This window comes from Terrapene carolina, unplaced genomic scaffold, assembly GCF_002925995.2.
Source record: "Terrapene carolina triunguis isolate 2854851 unplaced genomic scaffold, T_m_triunguis-2.0 Scaffold69, whole genome shotgun sequence".
In the NCBI taxonomy this organism is placed as follows: Eukaryota; Metazoa; Chordata; order Testudines; family Emydidae; genus Terrapene; species Terrapene triunguis.
The window spans coordinates 63,928,020-63,951,840 of NW_020664420.1; the positions used below are offsets into that span (position 1 = coordinate 63,928,020).

The 23,821-nt window shown below is 38.0% G+C and overlaps 1 protein-coding gene across 4 annotated transcripts in view; it reads right to left on the reverse strand.

The window, feature by feature from the left end:
- Window positions 1-400: 400 nt before the first annotated feature.
- TRIM36 (tripartite motif containing 36) overlaps window positions 401-23,821 on the reverse strand; it is a 45,678-nt gene continuing 22,257 nt past the window's right edge. For 3 of the 4 annotated variants that reach the window (XM_024205122.3, XM_024205124.3, XM_024205125.3), the window contains exons 3-10: window positions 13,468-13,811; window positions 10,261-10,407; window positions 8,541-8,636; window positions 7,009-7,262; window positions 5,375-5,499; window positions 2,994-3,287; window positions 2,361-2,658; window positions 401-916 (exon numbers count right to left, since the gene is read on the reverse strand). In XM_024205122.3, the coding sequence (XP_024060890.2) occupies window positions 562-916; window positions 2,361-2,658; window positions 2,994-3,287; window positions 5,375-5,499; window positions 7,009-7,262; window positions 8,541-8,636; window positions 10,261-10,407; window positions 13,468-13,811 (1,913 nt within the window). In that variant the 3' untranslated portion in view covers window positions 401-561. The remainder of the gene's footprint in view (window positions 917-2,360; window positions 2,659-2,993; window positions 3,288-5,374; window positions 5,500-7,008; window positions 7,263-8,540; window positions 8,637-10,260; window positions 10,408-13,467; window positions 13,812-23,821) is intronic. The other variant, XM_024205123.3, reaches the window with a different exon arrangement.

Sequence of the window (23,821 nt, forward strand, 5' to 3'; positions counted from 1 at the left end):
TGCAGTTTTGATTTCCTACTGCTTTGCATTTTCCATTGGTGCAAACATTATTTAGCACAGAAAAATCCATCTCACTGGTGCTCATGAGTCAGTTACAAAAATGCCTGACCACTCAAATGCATTCAGACAAACTTCTTTTAAAATAAAAGGACACAAAAGATAATCACAATAAATGCACTATTATGTGGGCCCTGACTCCATTAAAAAACAAAAACAAAAGTGAAACCAGCAGAGCCAGCTAAGTAAGGATATAAATTATATAACAAACAGGTTTCCAGCTCATGAAAGACAATTAAGTTGCTAATCAAACTCTGAAGAGCAAGTTTCACCACACAATCAAAGAAAGGCAGGAGAGCGACTGGAAGAATGTCCTCATGGGCACTATAAGTTGGTAAAGAGGTTGGACAACAATTTTTGTTTCTATGATTAAAAAATGACCCAAAAGCATGAGTGCAGCAAAAGCACTTAGGAGATATGATGTAATTAATCAAGACTTAATGCTAAGGCAGATCCTTCTGCTCACATTTTTCATCTCAAAAACAGTACCAGTAGATATTTGCACTACATATCATCTTGGTATTCCAAATACTTTGCTGTGATGGCTTCCTCAAGATGAATTCCTGCACTCCCCATTAATGCAAATGCTGGATACATTGTACCAGAGCAGTCTACCTGGCGCTCATAGAGGCATTTCATGTGGTCTGCATCATAGAATCCAACTTTGCCTCTGTCACAGTCAAGGCAGATTCCTATACAAGATGGCATTGGAAGAATTCTATTTGCAGAATCTTTGGGAGCAGTAGGTGCCTTGGGAATAAAGAATTTATTCATGCCTAAAGTAATCAATGTGAAAGGCTGTGATGAGTCAAAGCAGGTATCTTCACTCCCACTGTCATGACCGCTGTCTTGTTCATATCTAGAATCAAAGAGTACAATTTTCTCAACAAACAAATCATAGTCAGAATGCTTTACGTTATTTTAAACTGAAGTATTTTATGAACAGATAACACTATATTTAACTTCTGGCTCTGCAACAGATGCTCAAAATGGATGTTCAATCTCAAACTGTTTTATGAGCATTGGGAGGAAAAACGTTTGAATTTGGACTTCCTCACATGGTGTACACTGCTCAGCATTTAAACCAAACAATTATGCTAATCCTTCACTGACTCAAAGATTGGTTAGGGGTTTTCTGATTTTTGGCTTTTATAAAAGATTGATGCAGCTAGTCCCATCAGGCTGACAGGTTCTTGCCAGAGTTGACAACTCAGAACTGGTGCATCTTATCGACATTAGGAATTCTATTTTAAAGAGTTCTACATAGATCTCATCAGTATAGTATCTGACCTCACCTGAATGTTAGTGAATTTAGTTTCACAAGAACTTTGTGACGTAAAATAGAACTATCCTTATGTCGCAGAGAAAGAAACTGGCACCAGCGTCATGAATTGACCAAGGTTGCACCCAATCTGTTGCAGAGCCGGAAGTTAAATCCAGAGCTCCTGATTCCCAATCCTTTTCTTGTCCACCAGACCATTTGGAAATCTGTCCAAGTGGCAAGGTTCCAAGATTTAGTGCACAAACCTCTTGCAGTGCTCTGGTTCATACAGCATTATCTGTGAAGTTTTGGTCCCTCCAGGAATCAGAATGCCCTGAATGCCCAGAATACCTCTTCAAATGGATTCTCCATCTCACGGTAGATGCATCCATGATTATTACAGTTGTGACTGAATATATTTGGAAGTCCTTCATTTGTACTTTGCCCCTTGACTGCTACCAAGCCAGCAAATCTTACTCCAGTGCAGTGCTATGCCTGCAACCAGTGAGACTCTGAGGTCCACTAAAGTAGACTATTACAGAAACATGTCTCAGGTATTATTACAGTGTCTATTCCAAGACCTAACAGACCCACTGAACTCTGGGAAAGCCTTCTTACCACAGCCTATGATATCCTGGACACTTGCAATGGCTGAAAAGTCATGGAAAGCTATGTAAAGTAAGACACCAATATACTTCAATTGTCTCCAGGGGACAAACTAGGGTTTTGGATAATTTAGACATCAATAGTAATTGCTAGCTTCTCAGGAAGTCAACCAACTGCTGAAAACATACAGTAATTTTTCTTTAGATCAGAGGTTCCCTGGACTGCTTCCCATCTCTTCTTTCACCCCTCCACCTCCCCCCACATGATTGCTGAAGCTAACCAACTGGAACCAATTAGAGCTAATTACGGTCAACTCTTAATTCTACCAAATGGAAAGTTGTCCCTTTAAATTTATTTTAAAAGATTCACTCTTAAAAAAAAAAAAAAAAAAAAAAAAAAAAAAAAAAAAAGTTATACAAAGATCTACCACATTTACCTTGGGCTGGTTACATCACGGGGATTATGGAGCCATTCTTGTAGTTTAGTGTTAGATGCAACTCCCACTTTCACCAAGTATGAATAAGATTCCACATGAAAAGCCCAAAAGTGCTTCCCTTTTGTGATTCCAGTGTCTCCAATGATGTAGTCCAGAGTTGTGTAACACCCCACTTGGATACGTTCAGCCCCTAGCAGCAAAGGAAATCCAGCCCTACTTTCCACAGAGGTTCTCCTTGGATTCAGCATGAGACGTTCACTGTTGTAGCCACATTTATCATCAAAAAGAAAACTAAAGACTAAAAAAAGAAAAACAAAAATTCACACTAGGTCAATATTTTACCATGGAATTTTTTGTACTTATCTTACATTTTTCTAAGATGCGCTAACATAAGAGATAAACTACTGGTAGTGCGATACAAGACAGTGTAAAACTCTTACAGCTGATTGCCAACTAGTCTCAACCTTAATTCATGAATAAATGCAATGCTTATTTATTCATTCACACACACGCGCGCCATAAGGATGACAGCAGGTTGCAAATTTAAAATTTACTTGAAAATGGGCATAGGTTAAAGAGAAACTGTAGGCATTGTATATTATTCCATTATGGAGTAACTTATACTTGGTATACCTGGAGCTGCAGGTGTGTGTAAAATAACTTCCCTGCTCCAGGGGCTACAGATAGATCCTTTATATCCTCGGACTCTAAAGGCATAGCTGCTGTTATTTTCAAGGTCAGAGATTACTTTACTCTTGCTGCAGGCTTCAATCTCTTGCCATGTTGCATTCTCCTCTTCTCTATTAAGTTTACGGTATTCAAGGATATAGGTATCAGCTGAATCTTCCTTCACTAGATGTTCCCAACAGATCAAAGCTTTATTATACATTCTGCTCTTCTCCTCATTGATCTCTGGTACATCTAGACCTGGAATAGCCATAAGATACAAAAATGTTTTTTTTTTTCTTGTATGTAAGCAGCTATTAGTATTAGTTTTAGAACTACATACCATTGGTGTACCAATGGCTTATGAAGTAATGGAAAGTTCTTCCTCCCATGATGAAAGACATAGAATCAGAGATTATTAGGGTTGGAAGGGACCTCAGGAGGTCATCTAGTCCAACCCCCTGCTCAAAGCAGGACCAATCCCCAACTAAACCCCTAAATGGCCCCCTCAAGGATTGAACTCACAACCCTGGGTTTAGCAGGCCAATGCTCATGTTCTCTGTACTCATGTTGAAAGTTTCCAGAATTCCTTATCTATATATTTAAAATGTCAAGAAACTATAGAAAGTTTAAAAAAAAAAATCTATGTATGTTGTGCGAGGCACAAAAACTTCTAGTTAGACCAAGTATTATTGCCAATCTAAAAGATACTTCTAACCATCAAAGAACAATCCTGATATAAAAGAGTATTAGCAAATAGCTACTGAAATAGTTTTTGGTGCCAATACCTCTAAACACAAATGTCAATTATTGTGGTTACTTATAAAGTTGTTCTGTGTTCCAGGTTACATTAGGTTTCTATTGTATCTCATTTTTACCCATGCACACACACTAATAGTATTTTTCCATTTTCGGTGTTATGATGATACTGCATGTTAAGATGGAGAGTTCCACTCATGCTCTCAGGCCTAGTCTATGCTTAAAAATTAGACCCAAGCTACGTCAGTCAAGACTGAAAAATTTTGCACCCAGGGCATCATAGTTAAGGCTAAGATTTTGTCGCGGTTATTTTTAGTAAAAGTCACCAACAGGTCACAGGCAATAAAAAAAAAATTTGTGGAGCCCATGACCCTGTCCCTGACCTTACTAAAAATAACTGGGGTCAGGGCTAAGGGGGGAGGAATGGAATCGGGGTGAGGGGGGAACCAACAGGCGGGCACAGTCCCGGCCCCAGTGGCCACAGCGGGTGATGAACAGCCCCCTGCTCCAAATCTGGCTGCAGCTGTGGGACAGGAGTGCGTGGCCCCAGCTCCAGCCCTCGCCAAGCTCTGGAGGCAGCCCTGGGAAGACATGAGGAGGATACACAGCCCCCATGGCAGCTGCCAGACAGAGACGCGGGGCTGGGACGCAGCATGGAGGGGGCGCATAGTCCCCACTCTGGAGCTGGCCGTAGTTGTGGGGTGCACAGCTGCACCTGCAGCCCCTGCCAAGCCCTGGGCATGATGGGGCACATGGCCCTGGGACACCACAAGAAGGGTGCATGGCCCACAATGAAGTCCCTGCCATGGGGCTGGGTCACATGGCCCTGGCTGCAGCATGCTCCCCACTGCAGCCCCTGGCGGAAGCCACGGGACTGGGATGCAGTGGGGGGGGGGGGGCGGCGCAGCGCAGCCACGGGGACCACACAGCTCCTGCTACGGAGCTGCCTGCAGCCCCTAAACTGGGGCTCACAGCCTGGCTGCAGCTCCCCACTGCCCCCCTAAGCTGCACAGCAGGGGCTGCAGGGTACTGGTTCCAGCCATCCAGCCCCAGTTGCAGGGTTGGGGCGCACAGTCCTGCCTCCAGTTCTGGCTTCAGCTGCTGACAGCTGAAGTGGAAGAAATCACTGAATCCATGACTTCCGTGACTAAATCATAACCTTAATCACAGTAAGGAGGGCCTAAATTCCTGGTGTAGACACAGCTAGGTCAATAGGAGGATTCTTCCGTGACATAGGAACTTCTCAAAGGAATTATATTAACTACATTGATGCAAAAAACCCCTTCCGTTGATCTAGGAAGCATCTACACTATAGCAACACAGGTGTGTGCTACAGCACAGTCATACCCTTAGTAAGCATGGAGCTACGAGACTGAGAAGCTTGAAGTTTCAGAACATATTGTTGGGAGTGTAGAAATCTGTCTCCATAAAAAGCTTTTTCCTGATGGAAAGCAGCTGTTGGGAGGCGCATCAAGGATCTCTGCAGCCATAGTCTGAAGAGCTTGGGAATCCTACCTAAACCTAGCACCACCACCTGGGCCACAACTCAGGAAAGAGGAAATAGAAACAACCCCCTTTATTGAACTTACCACTGGAGTAAAAGGACAAATCTCCAAGAACCTCTTCTTGCTTTGTTATATCAACCACATAATCTTCAAAAGAAGTTTGAGCCGCTGGCCTGAAACTCTTCAGAGATTCAGTAGCTTTTTGAATTCTGAAAGGGAAGGGGAGGGCGGGGAAGAGAGAAGATACATAGACAGAGATATAATTTAGCAAAGTAGGGCTACATTCACAAGGGGAGCGGGATGAGACTTTGGGTATGTCTACACAACCACAAAGGTCCTGTGGCAAGGAGTCTGAGAACTCAGGTCAACGGGTCCATGCTATGGGGCAAAAAAAATAGCAGCGTAGACTTTCCTGCTGAGGCTGGAGTTGGGCTCTGAGACCCTTCCCCCTCACTGGGTTTCAGAGCCTGGATCCCAGACCGAGTAGGAATGCCTACACTGCTATTTTTAGCCCTATGGGCAGGAGTCTGAGTCTGTAGACCCAAGCTCTGGGACTCGCTGCTATGGGTCTCTGGTTTTGCAGTGTAGACGTACCCTTAGGCTCTGAGTACTGCAACACCTAACTTTTAGGCTTCCTAAAAGGCACCTACAGGAATTCACTACCCCAGACACCCTATACAATGCATGGGGACAGTTAGGTGCCTAAGAAGGGATTCAGAGAAGCCAGCATGCTGAGCAGGCAGCCACCTAAGCCAGCTGACAGCAAATGCTAAGGAGAGAGGTCTAAGCCCTGCCCCTCAAAAGGAAGTCAGATGCCTAACTCCAGGCCAGAAGAAGCACGCTTACCAGACGGGGCCTGGCAAGAAGGAATAGGCAGAGGAACACCGGGACTTAGGTGTAAGCTAGGTGCCAAATTTTTCAGTACTGTCAAGACTTAGATGACTTTGCATATACCCACCAGCAGAAACTTAGACATCTAGGGAACTTAGTCACCTACAGAAGAAGGGTTTTGTGAATGCTAGTAGTGCCTAAATGTTGGTCTTAGGCACCTAACTATCCATTAAAGCACCTTTGTCTCCCCTGTGAATCTGACCTGTAGTGTATCGAAAACAGCATTAAAATACAAAGCATGAAGTCCTGCTGTCCTGGGCAAAACTCCCATTGACGTCAGTGGAGCCAGGATTTCACCCAAAAACTTTAAACACTGTACACTGTGACAGAGAAATCCGACAAGGTAACAGATTAAAACTGATATTTCTGTTTACACATTTCAGTTTTGTAAACATGCCTCCACAAAAGCAGCTTAAAGAACAAGATGAATATTCATTACCCCTAATGGAGATCAGCTTTTAGGATCAAAGAGGTTAGAGGCAAAAGATACCTATTAGATCATCAAGTCTATCCCTTTGCAAATTCATATATAGTCTCCCTGCTAACAGTGGGATATGTATTCATCCAAGAGTGTTCCACTTTGTTTGTCACTTTGCAAGGGATGAATTTTTGACTTTTCATCTCCATAAAGTGTTTCCTATATTACGATGCAACTTAAGAATTGCCACCTCAAGAAGATTGAGCTCATTAAATTAACCTCTACACAATGAGCATCAGCTACATCCAAAATTTTATTTAACAAACAGTAATATCTTAATACATGTGAAAAATATGATAGAAATAAGACAAAACTTTAAAAACACTCTTTATAACGTAAGATAAAATACCTAACATGGAGCTGTTTTGCTGTTTGAACAAAGCAAGATTGGTCTGTTTCTTTAAGCACTTCTTGAGCATATCCCACAAGACCATTGTTTTCCAGAAGTCCTTGATATTCCTCTATTTGGGTTTGGAGTTTCTCTAGTCTTAAGTTCTTGGACGCCTCAATTGCCCTCAGAGCAGCTGATCTCCTCTCTTCCAAAACATCAAACAGCTTGTCAAAGTTATTAGATGCTTCTTCTTTAGCCCTCTCACCATTGCACTATTACAAAATACAAAGTACATTTAAAAAACAAAAGAACTCATTCTGTAGTACTTTGAAATCTTATGGGAAGCAATAGGAGGTTTTATGAAAAATTTTCAAAACAGCATTGCAAAGTTCTACTCATTCATGGCAAATAATTTTTGATGGGCAAAACAGACGTCAGTATTTTCATCATCAAAATAAAGAGCAACTGAGTAGTTTTTGTGCCTGAGTTGGGAAACGGTCATGACAATTTCACAACTTTAATGTAGTTAGGTGAGTGGACAGGAAAATGCTTCTCTGCTCATCCAATGCAAACCCTTGAACCATGCAAGGCATTTCTCCACCTACATCATCCCACAAGGATTTAAACTGATTCTTGAACAACTTCTGTGATGGCAGCTCTACAACTTTATGTGAGAGTGGAATAATTTAAGCCCTGGAGAACACTAAGAAGTTTCCTTAGAGCTAATATTCATGTATATTTCCCATGTAAACAGAGAGTTATTTCTATTATATGAGAGTAGAAACATGATTTTTAAAAGAATTTCCTGGTGTCAGCTGCTCTTTAAGCTTATATATTTCTCCAAGACAGACACTAAAGCTGGATTTTCTAAAATATGGTAAGTGAAAACTCCTGGACCTATTATATTTTCCATTCTCTCTGCACACTCTCTCTGCTTATGTAATACCAGCTTCTTCTCAGCCCCTTATGTCTCATACATAAGCTTTTTTCCCAGCCTGAACTTCCTACTTTCTCATTCTGTTATTTCCTTAAATTTGATTTTGACTGTATTATAGTCCAACTACAATTTAAGATGGAAGAGACCTATTAGATCTTCTGCAGGACAGTCATTGAATATTATTTCTATTTAGCTATAGAACGTAGCACCTATACATTTCTAGTTCAATGGGGACCCAATGCAGATTGGAAGACATTCCCTGTCCTAAAAAATATATAGCATAATGGGATGTTATCAGATATTAAATTTAGTATATTAGTCAAAAATGGTTTAACTCCAGACAAGCAACTTTTGATTATTTTGTGCAATGTCACTCACCCTGTAAAGTTCTACTTTGAAGCATCTGTTCATCCCAATTTGCAGAACATATACAATTTTTATTTACAATGTAAAAGATGACATAGACTAGAGAAAATACATAAGAGCGCAACCTTTTCTGAGAGAGAGAGAGAGAGAGAGAGAGAGAGAGAGAGAGAGAGAGAGAGAGAGAGAGAGAGAGAGAGAGCACGAATGTCTAACAAACAAAAAAATCTGACCAATAAGTTATTCCTACCTCTGTTTCTTTCATTAAAAGACCCAGTTCAGAAATTTGACCTTTCACCTGGCTCTCCTTACTAATGAGGTATTCTATGTCCTTTGAAAGTTTTTCCTGTAGAAATAGAATAGTAAGTTAGAAGAAATAGGATAATATACCTACATTGGCAGTTGGTGCACGTAAGTCATCTACAAGACAGACGTCCAATGCTCAATTTGAGTTGTTCAGTTAAATTTACCTATTTACAGAAGACCAACAGCCAGCCATGGATTATATATAAGCAATAGATTACAGGAACGACAGGTCACTGATCAGCTCTACCTGGTGATCTGTAGTCAGTGTCAGATGTTTCCAAGGATGGTGAAAAATCTCTATAATGCACCTAAGTTCATGCTATAGTGTACCATACACCATCGAAGGACATTTCTTCCCAACCTCAGAAACCAATTTTCTCATACCCTGAAGAGTGAGATTTAAGGTCTTTGTGATAATTACTAATATTTATATAAATGAAATATAAATGTAATAACTTAAAAACACTAAGGTAATTAAGATGATTAGGGCTGGCAGAATTTTACTTTATATTATTTTGATAACTACAAATATTTAGTTTTAAGCATTTTTATTTTTATCTATTTAATTTTTCACAGTTGCAGGATATTACTGGGGGGAGGGGGTCATAAAATAATTTAATTTCAGTAGACACTGGGATTCAAAAAGTTAAATTTTTAACTGTAAAAAACACAGTGTCCTTAAATTAAACTCTAGTAAGTTCCCATGGAGCCTTTTTCTTACTTTGCCTACATGTAAATTGTGATTATCCATCAATGGAAGTTTGTGCATTGGTTCGTGTACACAGTGAATTTGACTTTAATCAAAAGTTACCAATAAAAATCTTCCAAGACTAATTAAGATTGAGTTTGGAGTTTCTGAATATTTTGCTTCTGTACCTCATTATTTTTCACCAGAACCAGAAAGTTGGAAATACTGCAAGGATAGCGTAACATAAATAGCCAATGCTGGAAATCGAATGAAAAAGAAACCCTATCCTAGACCAAGTAGCTCAGATAAACAACACTCCCACTTCCCTACCCCACAAAAAAGGAAAAACAAATATTTTAAGTTTGCTCTACAGTTCTTTTATATATTTATATATATATATATTATATATATATATATACACACACACACACACACACACAAGTTCAATTTTGGTTTAACTTAACTTGTGGTTCTTTTAGGCTTCTAGAACCTGCTTCAGCTATCGGACAAATTTGCTTTTCACTATTTAAAAAACAATTTCATCATTTGAAATTCCGTTTGCTCCTTTGTTTTTTAGTCCGTTCCTCCCCAAGTCATAAGACAAGAGTCTGTTTTACCTGAATAGCTAGAACGGGCTGAGCTAAACTGGCCAGTAGTGCCATGTTCTTAACTTTTTTGAAGTCTGTACTTTACAGTGAGCTAAAAGAAACATTAATGGAAACATTTTATAACGATGGGCAGATAAGGTTTATCATTTTAAATGAGCCAGAGTATGTAGTTTAATGTTTTAGATAGAATTAACACCCACTCACATGATTGAAGAAACTAGTTACATCATCATGTTCTATTGTGCAACAGCCACATGGATAAGGCATTAATTACAACATCCTCTAAATGCAAAAGCCTGGGAGTGTTTATAACATGCAATACATAACACAGTTTTCTTAAGACAAACTGAAAAGACATTTAGTCTTACCTTGAGAGTTTTGTAGGCAGTGCTCATGGTTGTTACTCTATGATTTGCATGAGACCCACCCAATTTACAAAGATGACACACAGGCCTTCTGCAAATTTCACAGTACATGTTTACCCTCTCCATTTCATGTTCTGGACACATCAAGATCTGCCAAAAATAATAAGAATGCAACTGTATTCCAGAAAAACATTTAACAGCTCATTAAGGTACAGTATAACAGTAAACCAATCCCATAGTCACTGGACAAACTCAAGTAATTTACATTCATCTTATTTATAATCCATTGCAAGTAATATCAGGAGGGGGGAAAGAAATATTGCCCAGTGGCCTGTGAATAGAAGAACAGAGGTGAAATGAGCAAAGTATGCAGTCCTCAAATGAAGCAAACTTTTCCTTTGAATTCCAAGTATCAACTTCGATCTTCTTTAGGCTTTTCACTGAAGAGGACAACCTGTTTACCAAGGTGCTACTGAGACAATTTCAAGAGTGCATCATTAGGCTAGAAGTATGAATATTCGGGATTCTATGGTTACAGACTATTGGGCTGGCAAAAAGAAGGGAAGCCCCAATAAAACTCCTTTAAACAGACCTCAAAATATGAGGATTGAATTCATAAGGACATTAGCAGCCACTGTTTGGAAGACAAGCCATTTTTCCACAGGAATGTCTGGCCTTCATAACAGACCACATTTCTACTCCTCATCTTGTCTCTTACTACAATCAAATGAAAGTTACAGCCCTCCAACAAGGTGCAGGTGGAAAAAACCAAGAAGATTATCTGTTCCTGAATTGAGAGAAGGACAAATCATAGTATATGCTTCTCTGATCCCCACCACACGCATCACCAAGTGCTATCAAGTCTGGTTTTAAATGAATCAAATAGATTACTGGGAACATTGTTTAGAGGACTAATACTTCACGCATTCAAGTCATGGCCTAACAAAGCATGTGATGCAAGTGCACATTTAATCTTACATAAGAGTGCTGGCATCCCTCAATAAGGCCATCACAAAAGCTTTAATGTAGCTATGTTGGTCTCTTCTCATAGGGAAGCCTGTATAATGATGTGTTTAAGCCATAGTCATTAAACTGTATTAAAAAAAAATTTCAAGAACATGTCTATTTCCATTGTCAAAGCTTCCCCTTATACATCACAACCATATGCACACACAATATATCGAGGTCTAAAGGCCCAAAATCATTCTCTCTTCCCCCTTACTGCCTCTGCCTGCAAGAGAGAGATTTGGTTTAAGCTTTAAATCCTTTAAAAAACAAAACTTAATATTTGTAAATCGTTATACTCATCAGAACTTATGGAAGAATTCAGAAAGACGTCAAAGTCACTAGAAGTCTTTTTTGTTTTTTTTAAATAAATTAAAACATCTATTGAACTTAAATAAATGACAAGGATTTGCTGCAATGATATGCTGTATTAGAGGAGAATTAAGTAACATTTGTTGATTATTGATCAGACTACTGAGTCTAGAAATCCAAAGATCACTTTTTAAAAAACTGACATCACAAGTAAAAATGTTTTGTCAGTAAAATGCCTCTCAAAAAAAAAACAAAAAAACAAAAAAAACAAAAAAAAAACAAAAAAAACCCACCACACTTCGGCTTTAAAGAGAGTGAGAGCTTGGGTCTGTGTTTTTTCTTCCCAACATACACAAAGTCTTTACAAGTAAAAAGAAAAAAGTATAGTAAGAAACATGCAAACAAGGTTTTGTTTCATTCAATTACCTATTTTACAATATTATTTGAATTACATAGTTTTGTATTGTTAGATTTTCTGTCAGATTGCAGGAATACAATTAATTTTTTTCATGTAAATTAATCTTAAATAGAATATTTTGTTTAAAAAAAAATCACATTAAGTTAATTAACCCTACAATACTAAAACAGAATTATTAATAAATTTCAAGATTTCCATCTGCACTAAACTTGGATCAGTCTGCTTCTCTAAAGGAGAAAGATTAAATAAACTATAACAAAATAGAAGCAGCTAGAGTAGTCTGGATAACAAGAGATAATCTGAAAGAACATTAATTGGTTTCAAATTACACAAAACTTCTGCAGAACTATAACTCAGCTTCGCTGCTAAGCCTTGATTTCCTAGAATGTAGACCCATAAATGAATAGCATGACTAGATTTTAACCTTAGAGTCCTGCTTAAATTTAAATATATATTTTAAAAAGAGCGGCTGCTAGAAAATATGTAGCTGTTAGCATAAAGCTTCCAGATGACACAAACCTTTACATAAAAATCAAATCCGCACTTGTAAGTCTATTTGCCACCCTGATTTTATAAGTACTTTACGTTTTCTCTAGGTCAATTACTTGACACATACATATGTGGACCAAATTAGACATGCCTTCCAGCCTATAGTGAACCAAATTAAAGAGTAGAAGCTGGCCCCAGATTAATATCTGAACTAGCAGATTAATATTTTAAGCAACCAGTACTACACTATCTTCGGTACACAGACACAAGAGCTACACAAATTCAGCAATATTTTTGGTGTTTGTAGGGACCTAATAAAATACAAAGATGATTGGGGACATTTATACAGTTTAAGCTACATTTATACAGCTTAGGGACATTTATACAGTTTAGGTTTTAAATTCAACACAAGAACCACACATTCCACCACACACCTACCACATAATTGTACCAGGGACTCAACCTTCTGTTACTGCTAAGAGTGCAGGAAGAAAGCAGCAGAGGAGGAGAGAGAAAGAAAATACACTTTTATATAAATGAAGCCCCATGCAAGTAATGTCCAAAGGGAACGTGAATGGAACTATTGCTACAAACCTCTGATTATTGTGCTACTTCTAGAAAAGACCCACTGCAATGATTTTTTTTTAAAAACACATTATTTAAGGCCACCAACAAACTAAAATTATTAACACCTTGTTCTTAAAAAGCCCCATACCTTCATCTGAAAGAACCACACCCAACACGTTTAATTTGATGAAGTCAAAGTCTATGGTCCACTTCCAATATGTGCCTCGTGCATCTGTCACCACCTACCTCTTTGGCATCAGATGAATAACTTTAATGCAAAATCTTACAACTCATTTAATAGATTATAGTGATGGAAACCAAAATGTAAGATTATGCGATAGATAATTGCTTTTTATGGGTCAGGTCAGATGCAAGAGATGAAAAGATCTGTAAGGTACGCCAGATTAAAAACCACTTACCTTGGGCCTGAAGTTAGTAGTTGGTCCTACATACTCATGCTGGGCTTTTACAGTTCCCCAAGGATGATGTATTTTGAAGCATTCGTTGCAATAGCTTGCACTGCAGTCCATGCAACTCTTTGTAGATTCTTGAGGTGGAGGTTTGCAGGCATCACACATAATAGCAGTGGCTGCCCTGGCTGCCTGCCTGTATCTTTCCACAATAGTTTCCAGGGTGAAATTTCGAAATAAGCCATTGATGCCACGTTCTCCCAGATCCACATCATGCCGGCAGCCAGGACAAGGAAAAATGGTCGTCTTAGGAGTCAGTGAATTGCGTTTCCAGCCTGTATAGATGGCAAGTCCTAGTTTAGTTACAACATAATAGGAAGAATGATTAGGATGGGAAAGGGGGAAAGACAGAACCTAACACAAGAATCCACGAGCCTAAATTCTGAGGAAATCCTGAACTACTTTAGCACATGTCATTCAAAGTGGTATAATACGAATTCAGGTGAATTCTGCCAAGCTAAAGAAGATAACCTTTTTTTTTTTTTTTTTTTTTAAATTAAACAAGGCATGACCCCTTGTTGGATTCAGAAGATATAGTAAGTAAAAAATTAATTCCAAATGAAATTGCAGTAAAACTATAACAATTCTGACTCCAGAATTGCAATGTTGCAATTTTGTTTCTTGCTATAGTAAAATATGCCAATAGTGCTACACTCATGCCTTTATCTTCAGAGTAGGCACTGTATGTTCCAGTCATTCTGAAAGACAATACCAGTTAAATTCAGTGATTAATCTCGGCAGAACTGTGCATGATGCGGAAAATGGCCTAATAGGTCTGTATTCATTCCTGGTGACAAGTCACTTTGGCACAAATGCACTCCATCCAGTTACTTAAACTTGTCTGATTTTACACGGGAAGGGAATATCTACCCTACTAAGCTTGACAAATTTACATGGTAATTACATGAATGTGAAAAGCTGAAACACAAATCACTAACAGACCCAGAGTTACCATAATAAATCTAGTTTTGGATACCACATGGTTAAAGTCTCCGACACTTTCTGGAATTCACATTAGTGTTCGGGGTGACTCTGTCCAAAGTGGAGATTGTTTAATCTCAAAAAGTAAGAATAAATAGCAGATGTATGTAGTTGAATTTGAACTTTTACAAGTTTTATTATGGCTACAACATATCCCAAGTGGAGCCACAACTACAAAACAAGACAGGCTGGACATTTAGAACACTAGAAAATCCCAACCAAATCGCCCAGTCAATCACAACATGCACAGACCGATTTGGCTTTTCCCAGCTGAATTGCTCAGAATATAGCACTTTTAAACAAGGGTATCAGAACCATCTCTGTGAAAGGAAGACTACTTCTAGTAAGGTTAAATGAGACAACAGCTCCAAGTCTGGGGGGGGGGGGGGGGAGGAGGAGCTAAAAGGAGTTCTTACTGGCAAGAAGTAATGTTCTGTCCTACAACAATAGAAGTTTCAACATAGCCAATTGATTGGATATTTTCATGGCTTCAGTTACCAGTCAAGGGGAACCCGAGCACCAAGAAGAGGTATCTAGTTTTTTGAAGGTTTTATAGTTTCACCTAGTCTGTATTAAAGAAAATATCAGCTTACTTAGGCTTAAAGGAATTTTGCTCTACTTTTAGTTGGGGAATATAGTGCATTATGGTGACATCAAATAACTGTGCACAAAACCCAAGAATTCCCCTGCTCCTTCTCTCAATAGCTATTCCATCTTCCCTTGTTCAAAGACTGGGATAAAGTGGCTAACTTCACCACACACACACACACACACACACACACACACACACACACAGAGAGAGAGAGCACCTGTTTCCATTTTGAGTCTGCAAAACCTTGGGATAGCTCAACACTCCTACAAAGCCTCAGACAGGAAGTACTTAATTTATTTCATTCTTGTGCAAAGAAATAGGAGGAGCATCAGCCAAAAGGAGGCAATTTAAATAAATTCAAAATTGACTAAACTGGTATTTAGGCATGGTGCATATCCTCCCCTCCTTCTCCTGCCATTAAGCTTGAAGTGATGCTTCTGTAACTAGAGCATGGCATTACCACCCTTTTCTCAAAAATGTTTTCAAATTCTGAGAATTGTGTTGCTATGACTCATGTAACTGTAAATTAAGGCAATTTCCTCTTTTCTTTTTATGCATAAGTTGGATCCCTTACAACCAAATTCTAAGGGAGAATGTCTCCCACCAACATAGCTTCCACCTCTCGCAGAGGTGGAGTAATTATGCTAACGGGACAGCGCTCTCCTATCGGCACAGCGCTTCTTCACCAGACGTGCAGCTGTGCCAACGTAGCGCAGTAGTGTAGACTTGCTCTAAGTCTTATAATTTATTAAGCTCTTTTAAAGTGTTTAATTCTTTTCAAGAATAATTATTTTCTAAAAGGAAATTAGACAATATCTGTATTTAGTCAGCTGCCTTAATTCAGAAAAAAATTATATAGTTTCCCAGAATTTTGAAAGTTTCCCTGGAGTATTAAGATTCCATTACATGCAAAGCTATCTAGCGGTGCTGATCTCTAGCTGCCCCTAATATATCAACCAATTCAGAATTTTCTTCACAACTTCCAGCATTCTGCAACCTTTCTTTAAAAATATTCACACCAGAACTAACACCCTTTTTATAACCGTTACTTTAGGGTGAAAGAACTGTTTTTCAAAATATGTTCGATATGGCAGGTATGTATATGCTTCTGGAAGTGAAAGGCCCATAGAGTGAGCAAGTGTGCACAAGCAGACAGTGATCTCCAATTCAGTAGGTTCTGTATTTCTGTCTAGAGAGCCTACTGAAAGATGGCCAGCTCAGATTTATGAATAAATACAATTAAACTGATTAGTGTAGTTAAGGCAACGTACAGATTTCTCGCTAAAAAGGAATCCAAAGTGTTTGGGTACTTACTTGCAGTGAATTTAATAACCCAAGCTGGATGCCCTGCAACACCTGTAACTTGGCATAGATGAGCAACACACATGTAATGGATGAAAACAGCACTGATTTAAAAGCCTTATTTAAATGTACGCCCAGACATATGCACTTAAGTTTAAATAATACACCTTCAGACACTTCAAAGAGAGCCTGAAAGGCCTGAGTAGAAGGATTATTTGGCATTCAAACCATGCAGTGAAGAATAGCCACTAAAGGCAAGATAATACTTACGTTCACTAATTAAGCAAATAAATAATGAAAAATAATGGTAGCTTGTAAAAACACAGCACATGAGCAGTTTAACATGCCAGCTAAATGAGCAATGACAAAAAGCAAAACAACAGGTGAAAAAAGTATAGTGCAGTGGTCAAGTTTAAAATCAGAACACTCAAACTCTTATCCAATAGCATGCTTTTGAAGTCTGGACCAAGTGACACACAGAAGTGGGGTTAATATTTATTTAACCCAAAAGTGAGTTAGTTGCCAACCAATTGTGGCCTTTCATTCTGTCACTTAAAACACAAAATCAGACCATGGTAATGACTACATGCTTTACATATATACTGGTGACACCATGCCTAGAACAACACATTCAGTGGCCAGGAAATCCAAAAGATCTTAAAAAGATGCTCCATCCCTTTTTGTTAAATTTACTCCAATAATTTGATTTTTCTTAGACTCGTGCCTACTTCATGGCATTTAAGCCCTCTCAAGAGGTGAAAAGATAATTTTTCTAGTTAAAGTAGCACCATATGCTAAATAGTTTTAGATACATGAAGAATTAGCCTCATCACTACTAATGGCTGCTCTCTCCATTTTTTTTAAGTCAATATAGTTGTTAAAAGATAAGATTTCTGTTCCAAAGATGGAGTAAATTGATCACAATGTGTGATGAATAACCAGGTAGATTAATATATTATAGTTAATGAGATGGGTTCTGTTCCTCTTCCACCCTCATTCACAAAAGCAAAAAGTTAAATTTTGCAGATATACAAAAAGGTAGAATATGCCTAGAATAATTTCATAAAAACACTTCAATTTTTGTGGCTACCGCTTTTAAAGCGAGCCAGAATGCTCCATGCCATCTCTTACATGTTACAAATCCAGCTTCTACCCATCAATTCTACACATACCTCCTACTAATATTCATACACTATCAAGATTATTTTCTACCTCTAAATTTTCAGGATACTCTGCAAACGGAACCCTGCACTACTAATAAAGAGCCTTACTTGTAAGTAGACGATATCCTACCAATTCACAGGTCCCATGGCTAGAGTTTAACTCCATTAAAAAGATAAAAATATGGTTCTCTTGGCAAGCAGTTTAGGCCCCAATCCTGCCAACAATTAATCACGTTTATGTTTACTAACATGAGTAGTAAGTCAAGGCATTAAAATTGCACACATTTTATCTAAATCTTTTTTTTAAATAATGTTTTCCTCTAAGAGTGTGTGCTAGGTCAACATTTACAATGTAGAACAGCATAATATGTGGCAGTTAAACCAGAAAAGGGATAATGCACCTTAAAAATATAAATTGCTTGTTTGTGTTTTTCAGATAAAATATGATATCACCAGTATTCTGTGATTATGGTGGATATGAAGAGTGAATTTGTGGAGGGGTTAAAAAGATTAAAGGATACTTTAAAGGTCAACTGGATTTAGGGTGACCAGATGTCCTGATTTTATAGGGACAGTCCTGATATTTGGGGCTTTTTCTTATATAGGCTCCTATTACCCACCACCCTCTGTCCTGATTTGTCACACTTGCTATCTGGTCACCCTAACTGGATTCAACTACAAACTTCTTAAATGAATTAATATTTCCACCTCCCGCCCACAGTTAGCATTTTTGTAAGATTCTTAGAAAAAAAGTTTTAAGTATTAACTTTCCTTTCTTTTTAGAAAACATAACTTCACTCATACTGCATGAATTTAAAATCTTTCAGTTATAATAATTGTAGGTGTTGCTTATAACTAGAGCAGACATATAGCAGAAGTGATTTTTGACAATGGTTTTTTTTTTTTTAGGCTGCCTGAACTGTCTGCAAACTGATGGAAATCTCTATTTTGATAAATCCTTCATAATTTATTCCATATCATATTTCTAAACATTTGAGTGAAATAAGTTATATTATTTTTTCCTCCAGTTTGATTTTTAGAATTGTGTATTTAATGTGAAGTTTGGATTCAATTAATAATTTTCTGAAAGCCATTCATTTTTTCTCTTTCAACAGTATATACCCAATTTAATCTCTTATAGGTGTACTATAATTTGCAAGACCACATTATTTCTCCATTTTTCTGTTTACTTTGTGCATTTGACAATATTTAAATAAGTGAGTTTCAGTGCTTCCCCTGTTTGTGTGGGTCTGTCACACAGCAACAAAAAGGATTGTTTAGCAAGACAGGAAAGTGCAATCCTAAAACCACAAAAATTGGCAGGGAAACTAGGGAGCAGGTTTAGTAACTGAAACTATATATATTTTTTAAATTGGTATACTTGGGGTTGACTGTGTTCCTTTAAGCACTCTGAACATTTATAAAACAATATGTTGTTTGGGTTTTTTTGGTATATACAGAAACTAAAGCAGAGCTTGATAAGGAAACGCTATCTAAAAACTTGAATTCCTAAATAACAATGTACTGTTACAAACAGCAATTTACAATTATCACTTACATGTAGTAATCTTTAAGAAAGCTACAAGTGAATTTGCATAATTATAATAAGAACTTGTCAATGTTTCAGTGTCCCTGTGATGAGTGTTGGTATATCACAAGAAAAGCTACTATTACACTACTACTTCCCAGCACTAATTCCACTCAACATTTTGGAACAGACAGGAATAGTCATCTCAGTATTTGAATGTCTGAAGAAGTTGTATAACCAAAGCCCTTCTAAAACAAAAATCACACCGAAACAAAAAACAAAAAAGGACACACACACACACCAGATATTGGTATATCATTTTGAAGTCTCCTATTTTTCTCACGCCGAGATTCATTTCCTGGGTCCCAAAACTACCTTATCAGACTGGCAAGATGGCAGCTTCCTCTTTAGTAGTTATGTATTACATTTAAGTAGGGCTGCCACCCATGACAGTCCGGTTTTTGGCTTCTGTATCCCGGTGCCATTGAGGGTTGCCAGGTGCCCGGTTCTTTTCCGGAAAGTCTGGTCAAAAAGGAGACCTGGCAGTGTCTGGTCAGATGTGCTGACCGGACACCAAAAGTCCAGTTACCACAGGGCAGGGGGAGGCGTGGGGTCATTAACCCATGCCAGCCCCTGCTCAGCTGGGGCTACTTTCTACCTGCAGGCAGGCTCCTTGTCAGGCTACAGCAGCTCTCATCCCAGCCCAGTAGCAGAGGGACCCCCGCTGGAAGGGAAAGTAGCGGAGCATGGGGCGGGATCTTGGGAGTCCGGTTACCAGCCATTAGAAAGGTAGCAACCCTATATTTAAGAAACCTTTAAAAAACTGTTTAGTTATTCACTCTTCTTTGTGATGGATTACAAATTTATATTGCCATTATTTTCCCTTTAAAGAAAGGATTATAACTGACCATAATTAACAGTATCTAGAAGATCAATACTTTAAATTAGGTATTACTGGAAGTAAAACTACAATCAGTTTTACTGGAACCTGGTTTCATAGCCTCTGGGGAAATGATTCCTTAGGAAAACAATAGACAGAAATTTTTGGATGGTATTCTACAGAAATTAAGAGTAACACCGACAAAAAAATATTCTACAGGTTTTAGTCCAGTTGACCTTTAGATCAATTGCAAAACAGAATGAAAAGTTTTTCAGATAATCTTCCATAACTTTGGTCAAGTCCACAAAAGTGTAGCCAATGGACACTGATATTTAAAAACTATATGCTAACCAATTATATTTAAATTAAGATCTAAATACTACACTATCTACAGCCAGACAAGAAGTGAAGCATTTCTACCTCTCCACCCAAAAGACCTCCGCTGCGTGGCTGTGAACAATGAACAGAAAGCTGTTTTTAGAAACAGAGAATAAATTCACCATTGGTTTACAAAAGATAAAGCAGCAACTCTTTTCTTCTCCACTGCAGTTGCCAGGTGCCCAGGTTGCCAGGTGAAATTAAAAAATATTTAGTTTCCTAATATGCTATATAGTTATAATGCATAAATGGGGGAGAAAAAAAAAAATTAAGCTCTCTTTTACTATATTTCAGAATCGTTCATCATTTACACAGCATTGGAGACCTAAACACTTTATATGATTTTTGTAGTATAATGGCATTATACTTAAATATTTGCTTTCAAAATTATAAACCACCCCATATTAATTAAATTATCATAAATTATCCAATCCATAAAATCAAGGCCAGGATTTTTTAAAGTAAGGATTTGTGTACAGTTTAAGTTAGAGGATAAACCATTTACCAATTTCAGACCTTTTTGGCATTATTATAGCAAACAGCATTCGTAAAAAGCAAGTTATGCAGATAATAGCTCCATAATAGAAACCAATTTGCTTTTGGCACTTAAAGAGTTAAAAGGTCAAGACAGCAATTAGTTTTTACTACTTCACATTAAATTAATTAATTCTTTATTAATCATGACTATGCCATATATATAGGCTTGGCAGAATTTTTATATATAATTTCAACAGATACCAATGTTTATTTTTGAGCATTTTTTAATTGGATTTAAATTTTCACAGTTGCAGGAAATTATGGGGGAGGGTCAGACAATTATTTAATGACAGTAGATGCTGAGATTTAAAAAAGTTAAAATGTAAAGCTTTAACTCACATTATCAACATCATATGTCAAAATATATAAATAGCCTTATGTCAAACTCTAGTAAGTTCTCAGGCAGTATTTTTCTTACTTTGCTTATCTTTCCATTTCTATTATTGCCAATGAAAATGTTTTTTTGTTGTTTTGTGTATGCATGGTGAAATTTATTGGTAAGTTAATAAATCTTAATATAGTTATTATAGGACTGGCTACAAGCGTTGTCCTTGGCGTGAGATCTAAGGCACAACTGACCTGGGTAAGTGACTGGTCCTTCGGGACTAGGAGTAACATGAATATTGCTGTGATTCTTGGTCTTAAGGACCATCTATCGTGGAAATACACTCACTAGCCAGGGTGACAAAACAGACCGGGGTATCCTGGGGACCGTCAGTGAATCTGTTTAAGGCTGTTAATGTGCCTGAAGAGTTTGCACATGGTACAGTTGGTTGGGGAAATCTACATTTAGAACTCGCAACCAATTTAGGGTTTGTGTCCTGTTTTTTCAAGTCTGCCCTGAGCTTGGTACTCATGCTCTTTGGCCACCGTTGGGAGCATTACAAAGTCAATGGGAGCTTTACACATAAATTAGCATTTTGTACCAAGTACTCTGAAAAATCAGTCCCTAGGCATCTCAGATTGGGAACCCTAAATTGTCACTTTTTTTTACAATATTTACAAAAATATAATCTCTGTATTTCCAGTCTTTCATATGTAAAATGGGGATGAAAATACCACCTCACCTCAGAAGTGTTGTCAAGATTAATTAATTAATATTTGTAAATAACTAAGATGTTTGTGAAGAATTAAGATACTATGATGAGAGTACCACAGAAAAGTTCCAGAGGAAATTAATAATTCTGTGTTCAGGGCAGAGTTTGGATGGCATGTGGCAAATAGTGCATGGGGTTATATACTAAATAAGCTACCCATTCAATGAGCACTGTTCATCCTACACACTGAATGAGGCAGGCATCTTATGGATAAAATAATATGTGGTCATGTAATTACAGACAGTTTCATAGTGCATATACACAAAGGGGCCCAATTAAGGTTGTATGGTCAACACTTAGTTCTGCCATTTCTTAGCTTCCACACGCTTGATTTTGCAACCCAAGTGTTCTTTTAACAAGTTTGTTTTTGTTTGTGTTTGGTCTGGATGTAATAGTACACAAAATGTGAAGATGGTAAATTACTGTATTAACATCACAAACAGGATTGCTAGCCTCAGAAGTGCAGGATAATGTCTCACAGAAGGCAATTTTCAACAAATCTACAGTGAACATGATGTGCCAGTAAAGAGGTACTATAATTCACGTGTCCCTGCAGAACAAGCACCAAAGAACCTCTCTGAGACTAAATATCTTGGACACTTCCTGGGCGACAGCAAGCCAAAATACAAAATATTAGAGGGTAACTAATTTCAGACTAGGATATATATTTTTTTTAAATTAGCAAATCCAGGTGTGCAACATATTGGTCAAACTCCATCCTTTTGGAGGGTGGGGCAGGAAAGAGGACACAAAAAGAGGTATAACTAGCCACAGCCCTAATTTAAGTGTTCTTTAAAAGATGATAGTGATCTAAGTTTCTGCTCTTGAGAAATGAAAGACAAGAAATTAACATTGCTAAAACCTGAGATGCAAGTTTTAGGATTTGTCTACACATGAAAAAGTTATTCCATAATAAAGGTAGGGCTTGAATTTAAAGGGAATCCACTTTGGAATTCTGCAGACAACTTTTTATTTCAGAACATTGAAAAGGCTACTGGGGGGAAGCTGTTCTAGACTTGATTTTAACAAATAGGGAGGAACTCGTTGAGAATTTGAAAGTAGAAGGCAGGTTGGGTGAAAGTGATCATGAAATCATAGAGTTCACAATTCTAAGGAAGGGGAGAAGGGAGTACAGCAAAATAGAGACAATGGATTTCAGGAAGGCAGATTTTGGTAAGCTCAGAGAGCTGATAGGTAAGGTCCCATGGGAATCAAGACTGAGGGGAAAAACAACTGAGGAGAGTTGGCAGTTTTTCAAAGGGACACTATTAAGGGCCCAAAAGTAAGCTATTCCGCTGGGTAGGATAGATAGAAAATGTGGCAAAAGACCACCTTGGCTTAACCACGAGATCTTGCATGATCTAAAAAATAAAAAGGAGTCATATAAAAAATGGAAACCAGGACAGATTACAAAGGATGAATATAGGCAAACAACACGGAATGCAGGGGCAAGATTAGAAAGGCAAAGGCACAAAATGAGCTCAAACTAGCTACAGGAATAAAGGGAAACAAGAAGACTTTTTATCAATACATTAGAAGCAAGAGGAAGACCAAGGACAGGGTAGGCCCACTGCTCAGCGAGGAGGGAGAAACAGTAACAGGAAACTGGGAAATGGCAGTGATGCTTAATGACTTCTTTGTTTCGGTCTTCACCGAGAAGTCTGAAGGAATGCCTAACACAGTGAATGCTAATGGGAAGGGGGTAGGTTTAGAAGATAAAATAAAAAAAGAACAAGTTAAAAATCACTTAGAAAAGTTAGATGCCTGCAAGTCACCAGGGCTTGATGAAATGCATCCTAGAATACTCAAGGAGCTAATAGAGGAGGTATCTGAGCCTCTAGCTAT